Below are 14,862 nucleotides of genomic sequence, written 5' to 3'. Positions count from 1 at the left end.
CCACGGGAGGGAGAGCGGAGACCGCGGCCGCGGGGGCGCAGAGCGGGCGGCGGCAGCGCCCGCGAGCCCAAGGGGAGGGCCGACGACGCATCCAGTCCCCGCAGCCACCCGCGCGGCGCAGCTCGGCAACGGGACGCGGCGCCCGGAGCCCCGGCAGCTCCCTCCCTCCCCCCCTTCCCGCGTCGCCCGCCAGCGCGCCAGCGCCCGCTCCGCCCGTGACTTCAGTTCAGCTCCACCCCCGCGTGGCGGCGGCTCGCTCGGTCCGAAGCCACGCTCGGCACCAGCCCAGCCTGGGCAAGCGGCCGCCACCTGCCCCGCGCCGCCTTCGCCCGCCCCCTCCGCGGCCCAACTTGGATGGAGTTGGGGTCCTGAGCGCCTGCCCCCCAACAGCCGGCCAGCGGAGAGCCCCGCGCAGCCGCCTCGGCTCCGGCCCCCTCTCCGCTCCTGCTCTCCGCTCCCGCGATGGGAAAAGTTGGCGCCGGCGGCGGCTCCCCAGCCCGGCTGAGCGCGCTCCTCACGGGCGCGGGGCTCTTGGCCCTCTGCGTCCCGGGCGCCTGCGGCGGCGGCTCCTGCTACCCCCAGCTATCCCCCGGCTCGGCCCCGCGCTGGGCTCCGACCCCAGGGGGCTTCCTTCGCCAGGGGCCGCGAGGCAGAGCTGCTGCCACGCCCCTGCCCCTCCTTGGGCGCCCCTTGTTCGCAGTGGCCCCCGGAGACCGAGCGCTGTCCCTGGAGCGGGCCCCTGGCACCGGGGGGTCGGTGGCGGTTGCCCCACGCTCTGGCCGGCGGAGACGGAGTGAAGCGGATCCCGGGAAGGCAGAAAGGGGAGAGGGCGCGAGTCGAAGCCCCCGGGGAGTGCTAAGGGATGGAGGGCAGCAGGAGCCTGGGACTCTGGAGCGGGACCCGGACAAAGCCACTCGCTTCCGGATGGAGGAGCTGAGACTGACCAGCACCACGTTCGCGCTGACAGGCGACTCCGCACACAACCAAGCCATGGTCCACTGGTCTGGCCACAACAGCAGCGTGAGTAGATGGGGACTGAGGGCAAGGGGTGAAAGATGGAAAGGGTTAAAGCAGAATGTTGTGTTCTGATGGAGAATTTGGGGGAAATGAGGTTTCTGGACTTGAGAGATGCTGCAAACTAAAGTCTTCCCTGCCCACCTCCCTTAGGAGTTAATGTCATCTATCAGGAGACCCATGACACCATCAGAGTCCTCTCAGAACCCCCCAAAAGCTTCAAACTGGGCAGGCAAATCCCTGTTTCCTGTTTCGTGGTCTCATTGGTGTAGTAACAGTTGAAGACAGGCAAACAGAGGGGGTTAAGTATTCTGAATGTGGAGGTGAATGGGTTAAATTTCCAGGCAGGATGACATTCCTTTAAGTGACTTTCCTTTTACTTGCTAGACTTATGGGTGAGCACAAGTAAGATCAAGAAGACTTTATGTGTAAGCTTATTTTTCTGCAAAGCTTCTAACCCCCTCTTCCCCAGAAGGGAAGAGAGATGCAGCGGACACTAAGGTGCCCTTAATGTATTCTCTGTTTCTGGGGACCAAGTGGATGCAAGTTTCAGGACGGGAACTCTCTAGCATCTTCTAACAGCACCAGCCAGTGTGTTTTGAGAGCTGGGGCTTTCCAGCCTGTGAATGAGTGGTTGTTCTCCGGCATGATCAGTCCCAGGAAGATCAGATATATCCCAGTGACAACAACTCCCTGTTCTTCCCCATTGACGGACCTCCTCTAGAGAAGAGCACAAATAAAGACAGCCCTCCTTTTATGAAGGGACCAGGGAATTGCTGGATTCCCCATGCTGACGCTGGGGAGAGTGGGTGCAAGTCCATGAGCATTGGCCACGTCAGGGGAGGTTTTAGATTTTTGGAAAAGCCTGCATGTCTGGAATCTGGGGTAGCTATTCCAGCTTAAACTGCACCTAGAAAACTTCAATGAGCTGAAATAGTAAAGATCCAGCTTTGATGGTAATAAGTGAAGATGACTTAAAAGTGTGGAAAGTTCTCTGAGCTGCCATTAAGCAGACAAGAACATAAAAACCAAGGATGGGTAAAATTAAAAAAAAAAAATCAGAGTTTCAGCTTCCATTGGGTTATTGAGAGTGTAGTATTTGTAATAGGTACAGTCTATGCAGCCTGGTACCTTTCAGAATGTTTTCAGTTGTGATGTCATTGCCAGAAACCTTCCCAGGGAAGTGCCACTTTAGTGAGTTGTGCTCATTGTCAGCTTTTTAACGAAAGTTGTGAACGTTTTAAAATAATAGTCTGTCATCATGGGTTCTTTGGGTATATAGATATAAACTGTATTAAGGCAAACCATGATAAATGGTTTTTTTTGCATTGATGTCTCTGTCCTGAGAGGATCAGCAGGGTTTTCCCTACAATTCAGCTCTCATGACTGAGGCTATGGTTTTCTATGGTTCTCAGGAATGATTTAATCAAATAATTGAAGCTGAAATTCTTTCCATTCAAGTTCTGCAGACCCTTGCCCTCATTTCTTTCCTTAACTATCATATCTTTCATATCAAAACCGCTAAAATTAATCCCCCAATTTGAACTCAAATCTTAAACTGATTGAATGACTTTCACACTGCTTTAAGTGATTAACTCAAAGCTCCTGGCTTTAAGGGGAGATTTTAAACACATCAAACATTATATCTGGTTGTACCGAGAAGTAAAAGACATTGGACTCAAAATATTTCTGGCTGTTAATGTAATTCGAGCTGTAAAATATCACTCACCCATTAGACCTCTACTTTAGTTCATCTCTTGAAAGATCTTGGAAAGAGCTGGAAACGGAGAGTACATCTTTGGCAAATTTTAAACTCCATTTAAGAAATGGCGCCAATCACTGCCAGCCTTTTTTATTTTTTAAATGATGCTTATAAGCACAGTCCGGCTTATTAGGGTCAGGACTTGGATGGGCAACATGCAGGCATGTCTGAGATAATGTAGCAAATAATCAAGGTAGTGCATGTGAAAGGTTTGAGCATTCAGATCATGTTGCTAGTGAGATTTCTACCCTTTGAAGTTTTTAATTCTGTAAGGAACCCCCCTGCTCCGCATCCCTGCCTGTTTACACACAAATTGTTTTTTTTTTTTTTAGCATATATATGCAGATGGCAGAGGGAGAGCTATAGTCTTAATCCAGGTCCCACAAAACAAAACTGGCCCAGATTCATAGGAGACACAAAGTTTAACATTTGTTTTTAAAGGAAGGAAGGCAGAAAAACTTTTTCTGGGCAACTCTGTGAGGTGAAAAGCTGTGTGGAGACTTGAGTTCTAGTTCTGCTTATTTGTGGTTTGATCTTGGCAAGTCGATTGCACTCTGAGTGTGAATTTCCTCATCCTTAAAATGGGGTCCGTGCCAATTCATTACGTGCCAGGTTGCACATAAGTGTGTTGTGATTGTCAAGTGCAGTACAGTACACCTGTTTGGAACTCTCAACTTACAGCACTTCACATCTTCCTAGAGCAAGAAACCCACTAACTTAAACCTGAGGGCAACACTGTGGGGCTCTCATTTTTTTCCTATTTAGATGTCAGTACCCCTGTAAATCCACCCCCTGACCCACTCAGGGCCAGAGGCAATACACATCCTCTGACCCTGTCTCACCTTTAGCTAAAAGTCTTGTTAAGTAGGGTTTCTGATTACAATAACACCCGCATTAAGGTGTAAATGTATGGTAATTATAGCCTGCCTGTCAAACTTGTGAGGAATTCTGGATGTTTTTCTCGCCTCCTTCCCTTCTTCCTGCCCCCTCCACTGTTGGACTTGTGCAGTTGTGTAAAGACATGACTGTTTTGCCTCATCCGTGGGAGTGATGTGATTCCTCTATACTGCAGTCTAGCTTGATGGAAAGTGTTGCTAGAGTTGGTGGAACACCTGGGGGTATCTTTTGGCATGAAAGGTGCTGGGTATGAATCATTTGTCATGAGCTTGGTGTCGTAAGCAAGAACATATTGTTCCTACCCTACTCATCCTAGGCATGCTGTGCCCTGATCTAAATTTATACAGTAATCCTTAGTTTGTTAAAATATATATTTGTCTATATATGCATGTGTGATGGGGCATGTGTTTATTCTTTATTTCCAAGAAATTTCAAAGCTCCACACTTATTAACCCTTATAAAACCCTAGTTAGGTAATAGGTGAGTGGCAAGTGTTAATATTGATTATTCATATTTTTATGCTGGAGTCAATTTGAGTATTTCAGTTCACTGCCTTGTCCTTTTCTTACCGGAAATAGTGTCAGAGGCTTTTATTTCTATTTTGCCATTATGATACTTTAATGCTGCATTAGTATAGACCACGATGGTCTGGTTGATTTCCGTGTACCACTTTGCCTTTCGTTGTTCTGGAACTTGACATTTACCATCCAACCTTCGTGAATAAACTGAGTCCCAGCTTGGGTCAGGTTTTGGGTAGATGCCTTACGTCCTATAATCTCACTTAATTTTCACAAAAATGTTATAAGTAGGTATTCTCATTACATAGAGAAGCAACCTGAAGCTCTGGAAGCTAACTGAGTTACTGAGATGGTACAAAAGGTCAGTGGCAAATAGGGGCTGGCACCCAAACCTCACCGAATGGCTGGTCTTAAAGATTTTCAGGTAGGACAGAAGAGCTCAGACCTCTTGGAGTCAGTATTTTAAATAATCCTCTCTTGGGGTGGCTGTCAGATGATGCTGGAAGAGGGCGCGGTGTTAGCTGGGAGCTCCATCTCCTTGTAGAAAAGCAAGGGTTTTAACACGTGCCTGTCACATTGCACTCTTTACCTTAAGTAGTGATTTGGTTGTTCTCTTATCCGCCTACCTCTTCATCTTTAGTGAGACATGGAATCCGCACCTGGTGATTCATTGAGCACGAGGTAACCTGCCGTCATTCAGCTCTCAGATCTGGTGTTCTTCAGGAACAGATTCCTTTTCTAAGTGTCTTACAAACCTGATTTTGGAGAGAGGTTGCATGTAAACACTTGCTTTGACTGCACATTTAAACATATTTTTTACTTTTTAATAAAGTAAAATGATAAACGATTTTAGCTTTCTCTAACAAGCCCACATATTTCCTTCTCTGATAGGTGCTTTATGCTATTAACGAATGTTAATGTGGTGTGACATGGAAGGCAGTGGGTTTGGAGCAGACAAATTTGAGTTTGAATGTTAGCTCTCCTGCTTACCACATTCTGCCTTGAACAAGACATTTAAATTCTTGGAGCTTCACCTTCCTCAACTAAAATATGGGGATAGTGTGTCTTTCGCAGGCTTTTCTTGAAGATATGACATCATGTATGTGAAGTGGCTGGTACATAGTAAGTGCTCAATAAATGCTATTTGTTCTTTTAATTGCAGAAATAATTCTCTACTGGCAGATAAGAATCCTGAGTTGTAGTCTTGACTGTGTACAACAATTAGATATGTAGTCATAATGTGGCTTCAGTTTCATCCTCTGTAAAATGATGGAAATAGACCAGAGCACCACAGAAATCCCTGAGGGGTTAAAAGTAACTTAATAGTTTGTTCAGCGTGCAGATATTGTGCGCCTACTACATTTAAGTGCACTAGGAGTGTTGGGGATGCACAAATGACACAATGACCTATACCCTTGACGTATAAGGAGCGAGCCTCTCATTCACGTGATTCCTCCTTTTTTCCATGGTTCATGTGTGTATCTACTTATAGGAAATCAAAACATTTAAGATCCAAGTAGGCATTCATTTCAATGCATGTTTGCAGCAAAACCTAATTTAGTATATTTATTGTATCACATCTTCATGTTAAGGAGTTTTTTATCTTTGGACAAAAAAAATGCTTCATATGAAATTGGGAAGTTAGCTTCTCTTAAGATATTTAAGGGGTTTTCTAGAGGAAAATGACATGAATGTTAACTCTGGGAACTCTCTCCACATCCTTTTATAGAAGACCCCCAGAAACTCAGACCAAGGTACAAAAGCTGATGGACTTATTTATTTAACAATTATTTAGTAAGAGAAGAATGATTGCTCACCTTCAAGGAGAGATTGCCATGTGGCAACATTATGCTAAGAAGCTTACACAAATTATCATATTTACTTTTAATTCTACAAATATGTATTGAATCCTAATATTTGTTAGACACTGATAATAGAGATATATGCGGAGTGATGCACAAAGGTGAAAAGAAATAATACGCGCCCTCAAAGCACTTTCTGTCTTGTACTGAAAGAATCCTCTGAAGAGGCAGCCAAAGCTAAGTGTCCTCTGAGGGCATAGCAGGCTGTAGGAGTTCAGAAGAGGATCAGACATCTACAAACTGGGGTGGTCTTCAAAGTTCATTGCAGAGCAGGTGCTTCAAGTGAACCTTGAAATGGAGAGAATATTTTGATTAAGAGATGGAGGTTATTTATTTTTATTATGTTAATCACCATACATTACATCATTAGTTTTTGATGTAGTGTTCCATGATTCATTGTTTGCGTATAACACCCAGTGCTCCACGCAGAATGTGCCCTTTTTAATACCCATCACCAGGCTAGCCCATCCTCCCACCCCCTCCCCTCTAGAACCCTCAGTTTGTTTTTCAGAGTCCATAGTCAAGAGACGGAGATTATTATGAGAATATTTTGAGCTGAATGGATGGTGTGACTGAAGGTCAAGGGTAGAGATATATAAATTCCTATGTATTCCAAAAAATTAGCCTACATTAAATGTAAACTATGTTTAATTGAAGTTTTTGTCTTAGAAATAGTTTAAAAAATACTCCTTAAGCAAAAATATACACATTCATCTTCTAGTGACTTTGGGTATAATCCAAGCCCAAAAAGAAAATAAAACCAGAGTGGTCACTTAAAGATATGATTGCATTTATTGTCTTTATTTGCACATTAAATCTCAGCTGGAGACATCATTGTTTCATTTTTACCTAGACATTTGCCACACACAGTTTTCTCCAAAGGGCTTTCTTTTGTTTAAGTCCTTGGTCAGAAATATCATAGGCCCGGCTGCCCAGAGGGTAAATTAATTTGGTTCCCAGCCAGCTGATGTTAAATCACTAAACATATGTAAAATATTTATCCTGTCTTTGTGTATGTCTCAATTACTGTTCTGTATCTCTGGCTAGAAAGGGTGGAGAATGCATCTGTGTGTCCTAGGGAGGAAACTAGCCAAAATGGCGTTGCTGCGGTGGCCAATGGTGATGGCAGAGAATAGGCATGGTCAGCGTGAGGGGGAGCCAGGTGCTGTGGTGGAGGAATGGTTACTCTGAAGGGGGGTGCGCTGTGCTCAGGTGGGATGAAAGGAATCGTCAAGTGGTTGGCAAGAAACAAAGGTGGAATCTTACTGTGCAAGGTTTATGAAGAAAGAACAGAGCCTCTTCTAAAAGGTAAGTAGAGAGAAAAAGAACATGAATGTTCTGTAGGAAATCCCACGTGAAATTTTCCATGTGTATAAAAGATATTGTGTCTGTTTCTATAGCACTCCTGAATGTTGTTGTACCACTTTAGATCAGTTATAGCCATTTCCTTTGCAAAATGCTTCAGCTTTCAAAGATTGGAATATTATTTCCCCTACCTCTGTTTTTTTTTTTTTTTTTTCACCAAGGGCCTATGAGATAAGAAAGGCAAATATCATCTACATTTCTCAGGTAAGGAAATCAAGGCACTGCTCTTAAGCAGGTCAGTTAGTGGAAGAAGAGGGTCAACAATGCTTTGTCACACTGTAGACTGATTCTTGGTTTGGCCCACCGCTGGCTTTCCAGAGGTAAGAGTTAGAACAGCTGCATCCCAGCCTCTCGGTTTGCCTGAAGCCTATGCACCTGTGTCTATAATGTTTGCTGATGTGGGAAGAAGTGTGGATATTGGCCACGAAGCTCCTGAGTTCTAGGCTCAGCTACTCAAGTTATTTATACTGGGCTTCAGAGCAAGTGGCCTTATCAAAAGTCATGCTCTTGGCATTGTTTAAACCTCTCAGAGGGAACCTTAAAAAGAGATGATGGGACTTTCTGCAAGCCAGGTCTCTGGCAAAAGCCCATTCTCCATCTTCCATGGCTAATGGACTTCAGAGGTCAGATTACTTATAACTGAACTAGTTGTAGCAGGGGCTTGGGGGCAAGAGGGAAATGGCCACGTCTTCCCCTCCTTAATTGTCTGATGCAGAGGAAATGCCATTTGAAATAATATTAAGTATGGTCTAGTCAAGGGAATGTCAACATTTGGGGACAGCAGTAGCCAAACTGAAGTGCCTGTTGAAACTCATGGATTTTATTTGCTCAAGGATTATAATTGAGTTACCAGCTATTGCCTTTTCTACTCCTTCTGACTTTGGGGGTTGGGGTGGGGATGTGAGCAAAGGAGAATTTGCTGAACACCGTGATAGCTCCCTATGGCCAGATAAGGTATATCGATTATAATAGAATCCCCTCTTCATAATACTATAAATAACCACTAATTTAGTGAGCAGCTTCCCTGGAAGTACATTCTAGAGCATCACATTATTTCACTCCATCCTCCCACCACCATAATACAAACGAGGTATTATTGTCCTCATTCTAAAGTTGTGGAAGTCGGGGGCACCTGGGTGGCTCAGTCATTACAGTTGTGGAAGTCATGGCTTAAGGAACTTGCCCAAGGTCACCCAGCTGAAGGGTGGCACAGCTGGAATTTGATTTTTGCCCTTTCTGGCTCTAAAGTTTTTTCTCTTTGATCACGTTGACCCTCTGTAAGGGTTCAGTTCTGAGTCTCTTTAGGGAGAACCTCACAAGTCAGGGCAGAGGGGTCCTAGGGGAGCTCCTAGCACAGGCACCCCACCTCAGTGTTTTCCCTGTCCTATCCCGATCTCAGGGCACTAACCTGATACATTTTACTTGATAATAAGCTACTTCGTGATGGAGCTTGATCAAAGCCTTAAGGGCCATCTGTCCGCATGAGTGGCTCTCCTGGGGTTATTAATATGTGTCGTCTTGTTATTCTAGGAGGATGTGTGGGATGTGCTATTTGGTTTCTCCCTGCTGGCTAATGAACCTAGAGTGACAGTGTGGGCAATTTGTATGCTTTCTAAAGAAAGTGCTAATAAGAGTCATGTTATTAGACCACCAACTAATCCCGTTGCGCCCTGAAGCCAGTGGATTGATGCCTCTAGTCATCTTCCCCTAACCAGAGTAGCAGAGACTCCTGAGACACAAAATTATGGGCCATAGATCCTTCTGCTTCAGGGTCTTTGGAGGAGCGTTGGGTGGGTTAAATGCAAAAGGTCTTCCCCTTAACACTTCCCAAAATACACTCTTTAAACATTTTTTTATCTATTTGAGAGAGAGTCTATGTGCAAGAGTGGAGGGGAGGAGCAGAGAGAGAGAGAGAGAGGGAAAACAGACTCCCCACTGAGCAGGGAGCCCAACTGGGGCCTCAATCCTAGGATCTTGAGATCATGACCTAATCTGAAGGCAGACACTTAACTGACTGAGCCCCCAGGAGCCCCCCAAAATATACTCTTGATATGAACCATTAAAGGGGAGAAAAAGCTTTTTTAGGCATGGTTGTCACCTGCTTAGAAACCTATCTGTAACCCTGTTTACCCTGACTTACATTTTGCTGAGTTGATGGGAGAATCCTAAACTGGGCAGCCATGGTCACCTCAGGCAGCATTTCTCAAAGCTTGACCTCATGGGACCTGCTTTTAAATCTGTTGATGGGGACTAGGAATCTTTATTTTACAAATTCCCTTAGGAACTCTATAACGATTGAAAATCATTTCCCTAAAATTCATATGTGAGATTTGGGGTCCATGAACCCCTTCCATTGTCTGCACAGTGTATAAGTATCAATATGCTTCACTTTTCCCCATGGCAAACTAAAGCCCACAGCTTTTATCAGCTTCTCCATGGAAACTATGACCCCAGGGAAGAAGACCTGGTGTGACGTATTGTAGGAGAATGAGAGACAATTACAGGGGACAGCACAAGTCCCCAGACAGAAGAAGATGATACTTTTTGGCCAAATGGTGATATTTTTATCACTGGATGTATTCTAGGCAGTTTCTTTCCTGGATGTCCATATGACCATGAGTAAACCATGTCTTCAGTGGCTGAAAGACTACATTATTTTAACTAGAACATAATGTTTTGTGATGGGGTTGAATTCTTGCTCCACTATCTACTAGATATGTGAACTTGGGCAATTAGCTTTACGACCCTGTGCTTTAGTTTTCTCAACTGCAAAATGGAAATAAGAATGATATACTTTTTATAGGGTTTCTTAATGGTTAAAGGAGACAATAGATATAAAAATGCTGAAAATGGCATGTGGCACATAGCAAGCAATCAGTAAAGTTTAACTATTATCATCATTGTTATCACCATTATTTTGTTAGTATTAATACTAGAATTACTCATGCTCAAGTAGGACCTACTAAATGGTGTTTTTAATATTTTGCTCTTGATATTGCTTCTGTTTCTGCAGTTACATTCTTCCATTCCAGTTCCATTTTCTTATAATGAGGCCAGGACTCTGTCTTACTCTTTCTGTCATCCCTCTCAAGGTCTCCAGCTATTTACACATAATAGTTGTAATAAGGCTCTGGACCTAATTTCCAGTGTGTGTGTGTGTGTGTGTGTGTGTGTGTGTGTGTGTGTGTGTGTGTGTATGTGTTGGGGTGGGGGTGGGGGTCCATACCAACAAACAATTCCCTGACACCAGATGGGTGTCTATAATTCAACTCAGTTTTGACACCATCCACCCAGAGGTAGCATTGGATTCCACTAGTTAAGGGCTCAGTCCCACAGGACTGCCATCTCCCACCTCCCAAATTCAGATGTCAGGGTGTCTCCTGTGCTTTTGACTAAGCAGCTATAGATTAGAAGTTCCAATGACTCTTTCCTTGAGTTTGGTTAATTTGCTAGAGCAGTTTACAGAACTTAAGAGAAACATTTCACTTACCAAATTGCCAGTTTCTTACAAAAGGATATAACTCAGGAATAGTCAGATGGAAGAGATGAGCAAGATGATGCCTTGAGCAAGGTATGGGGAAAGGGCATGGTGGTCTCTCTGAGCATGCTGTCCCTGAATCTCCACATGTTTACCAAACTAGGATCTTTTGGAACCCTGTCCTTTTGGGTTTTATGGAGGCTTTATTACATAGGCATTATTGATTAAGTCATTGGCCGTCAATTCAGCCTTCAGCTCCTCTTCCCTCCCCAGAGGCTAAGGAGTGGGACTGAAATTTCAGAACCTTCCAATCAGGGTTGTAACCAGCCTCCATTCTTAGGTGTGAACCCATAGTCATCTCATTAATATAACAAAGGACACTTTTTTTTAAGATTTTATTTATTTATTTGACAGAGACACAGAGAGAGAGGGAACACTAGCGGGGCGGGGGGGGGGGGCGGGGAGTGGGAGAGGGAGAAGCAGTCTTCCCACTAAGCAGGGAGCCCGATGTGGGGCTCGATCCCAGGACCCTGGGATCATGACCTGAGCCGAAGGCAGACGCTTAACGACTGAGCCACCCAGGTGCCCCAACAAAGGACACCCTTATCTTTCTCATCACTTGGGAAATTCCCAGGGTCTTGGGAACTTGGTGCCAGAGATGAAATGAAGATCAAATATACATTTCTTATTATAAATCACAATATCACAACTTGCTTACTAAATATTTGCTGTTTTGGGGATGGGGAAATTGTCTAAATTCTAAAGAAAGTGCTTCTAGCTAGGGGCGGCACCTGGGTGGCTCAGTTGGTTAAGTGTCTGCCTTTGGCTCTGGTTATGATCTGTGGTCCTGGGATTAAGCCCCACGCTTGGGCTCCCTGCTCCATGGGGAATCTGCTTCTCCCTCTCCCTGTACCCCCTCCCCCTGCTCGTGTGCATACTCTTTCTCTCTAACGAATAAATAAAATCTTAAAAAAAAAAGTTCTTCTAGCTGATCGAAGGATTACATTGACAGGCAGAGTAAGAGAAAATAACATTTAATTCTTGTGTGTAAGGAATCCACATAAGCATGAGATCCCAAAGAGAGTAAAGCAAAATGGGGTATATATGTCATTCTGAACTAAGGAGAAAGGGGTATGGGTCTGAGACTTGAAAGGGGAGGAGGACAATTCACGGGAAGATGAAAAAGAAAAAATGTTTGGTAAACAAAATATTTTCTGGACCGTATAGAAACAATGGGACACAGAGAGGAATTTTAACAAAGACTTCGCTGGGTTCTTCCCTGTCTCCTACACCTTGTTCATGTTATACTATAGTTGTCTATGGGGATAGCTCCCGTCCCGGAGCAGGTCCTCCATCTAAATTCTTTTTAGGAGTTGTGGGGTAGGTCAAAAATTCTTCCCAAGTCTTTTGGGCTTTGATTATTTTCAGCTTGAAATAATCTGCACACCAAAGTGGTGCATTTTGGGGCCATCAGCCCTTAGCAACTACAGTGTTTTATTTGCTCTTTCCATGGGGAAAATGCCTTTTCACTTAGAACAAACAACCCATGATCTTATTCATGAGTGTTATGGATATTCAGCCACTAAAAGATTGCTTATGTAAAAATATACATTGAATTGGGAAACCCCCCACAAAATAGTAGAAAAGGAAAAAATAGATTAAAAAATAGTACAAATATAAGCCACATGAAGTCAGGGGGTTTTTTTGGTCTGTGTTGTTCCATCAAATATCTCAAGCCCCTGGAAATATACCTGGACATGGAAGGGACTCAATATTTTTAAAAACTTATTATATACTATAAAATACCACTTTTGTAAAAAAAAAAAAAAAAGACGAGGAAGAAGAGGAAGAGTATGATTCGAAATGTTCACCTGCGATTATAATGAATGTTGGGTTTATAGGTGATGTTTTTCACTTGTCCATAGTTTCACTGTTGTTGTTTCTCAATAAACACGCATTGTTTGAGTTATTTTTAAAAGTTATTTGAAAAATGAAAAAAACAAAACAAGAGAGCAGGCGTGATTTTGAACTTGGCCTCATTAGAACTGAATTCCAGGCAACTGTACTAAACAAAGAGCCCACGTTCAAGTTGCCTGATTTGCTTCCAATCACTGTTGTTGGGAGAGAGCTAGTGTCCAGGGCTTTTGCAAAGCAGTAAGATCACTCTGTGTCTCTCTTCGGGTGGCAGTGAGCAGCAGCAGGGGCTACCAGGCCTTTTGTTTACCGTCCCCCTTGCTGATTTCAGAAAGAGAGATCCAGAGGTAATTTCAGCAACCTGCCTGACAGCCCCTTCCAGAAATTCTAGTGACCTCCAGTCTCCAATAAAAGAGCGTGTATTTTGTTTTAAATCTTAGTCTCTGACTTGAGCTTCGTCTCCATCTCTAAATCATATATGTACATATGATTGCATACATAATAGATGTGTGCATCCCTGTGTGTCTCCATATACTCACAGTGGCTTAAGCTCCGATATACAACACTTAGGTCTCTACCCTTAAAAGTGGAATGTTGGATACAGCTGTAGCGATGGTCACTGATTGTGAGAGCTGAGTGGAAGAACACCTCCAAGACAGAGAGAGAGAAAAAAGAAACACAGGAATGAGAGAGACAGTAGAAGCAGAGAGCTGGTGAGCAAGACAGAATAAGAGGGAGAGGGAGAGACGGTATGAGATCCTGACAGAGGCAGAGAGAGACAGCCAGACGGAGACAGCAGAGGTAGACCAAGAGAGAGGAGGATAAAGAGAAGATGAGGCAAGAGACAGACAGACCAGAGACAGAGAAAGGCAGATGGAGAGACAAAAAAGACAGAATTATAACAGAGGCGTGGAAGCGCTGGAGTAGATCATGGGAAAAGAATAAGAGATGAAATAGAGAGGAAGCGTGTCCGTGAGCGAAGAGAACTCACTATCAACTCCAAGACTTCGCAGTAGAACTGAGTGCTAGTCTAATGGCACCCTTGTCCTGTAGCGACAGCACTTCTCTGGCCGTTACCCTGGGGTCAGGGGACTCATACCCAGCCCTGCTGTGTTGCCAGCAGAGGCGGCCAACCTTGCATGTGTGGCAGCTTTGAGAGCCATGCATGTTGGTTAGCTGGGTGTGGGGTAAAAGGGGGGCATGTAGTGCTGAGGCATTTTTAAGCATGCCTTAAGAGTGATTTCCTGTGGGAAATGGAACCAATGGTCTGGATGATGGAAAGGCAACTTTTAACCTTTCCCTTTATACCAGTCTGTGCTGTTTTGAATTTTTAACATGGTCATGCATTTCTTTAATAATAAAAATACTAAAACATGTTTTAAGTGGCTGTTGGGTCAGTGCTGACTGTGCTGAGCACTGAGAATACAAAGATGAATATGACCTGACCTTTAACCTCGAGGGTGCATATTCTGGTGGAAATAGACACATAAACAGATAAATTGCAATTTAGTATGATAAGTGCATAATAGCTGTAATAGAGTTTTGTGCAAAGTGCTACTGGAGCAAAGATGAGCAGAGAACAACTAATTTTTCCTGAGAGTGGGAGGCAGTGCTTTAAAGGGAGGTGATATTTAAGCTGGTCTTTATACAAGATGAGGAGTTTTGCAGACAGAATAGGATGGACAGGAGGAAAGGCCCCTCCTGCCTATTCTATTTTATTTTTTTAAAGATTTTATTTATTTGACACAGAGAGAGAGATAGAGAGCACAAGCAGGGGGAGCAGCAGGCAGAGGGAGAAGGAGAAGCAGGCTCTCCGCTGAGCAAGGAGCCCAGTACGGGGCTCGATCCCAGGACCCTGGGATCGTGACCGGAGCCGAAGGCAGCCGCTTACCCGACTGAGCCACCCAGGCGCCCCTCCTGCCTATTTTAAACTCCCCAAATCTTAGGTCCTGGATTCATTTTCGGTTGTTAGCACAGTCAACAAGCTGTGACAACGGATGGTACTCTCTTCATTATCTCCATGCCCAAGATATTTGGAACGGAGCCTCACAG

General features: G+C 44.2%; 1 protein-coding gene across 5 annotated transcripts in view; it reads left to right on the top strand.

The window, feature by feature from the left end:
* Positions 1–450: 450 nt before the first annotated feature.
* SORCS1 (sortilin related VPS10 domain containing receptor 1) overlaps positions 451–14,862 on the top strand; it is a 562,053-nt gene continuing 547,641 nt past the window's right edge. For 4 of the 5 annotated variants that reach the window (XM_027596991.2, XM_027596990.2, XM_027596987.2 and 1 more), the window contains exon 1: positions 463–1,020. In XM_027596991.2, coding sequence (XP_027452792.2) covers positions 463–1,020 — 558 coding nt within the window. Of the gene's footprint in view, positions 1,021–14,862 lie in introns of all 5 variants that reach the window. The other variant, XM_027596992.2, reaches the window with a different exon arrangement.

This window comes from Zalophus californianus, chromosome 15, assembly GCF_009762305.2.
Source record: "Zalophus californianus isolate mZalCal1 chromosome 15, mZalCal1.pri.v2, whole genome shotgun sequence".
In the NCBI taxonomy this organism is placed as follows: domain Eukaryota; kingdom Metazoa; phylum Chordata; class Mammalia; order Carnivora; family Otariidae; genus Zalophus; species Zalophus californianus.
The sequence above is the reverse complement of the archived record's forward strand: the minus strand, read 5'-3'. Positions and strand labels throughout refer to the sequence as shown.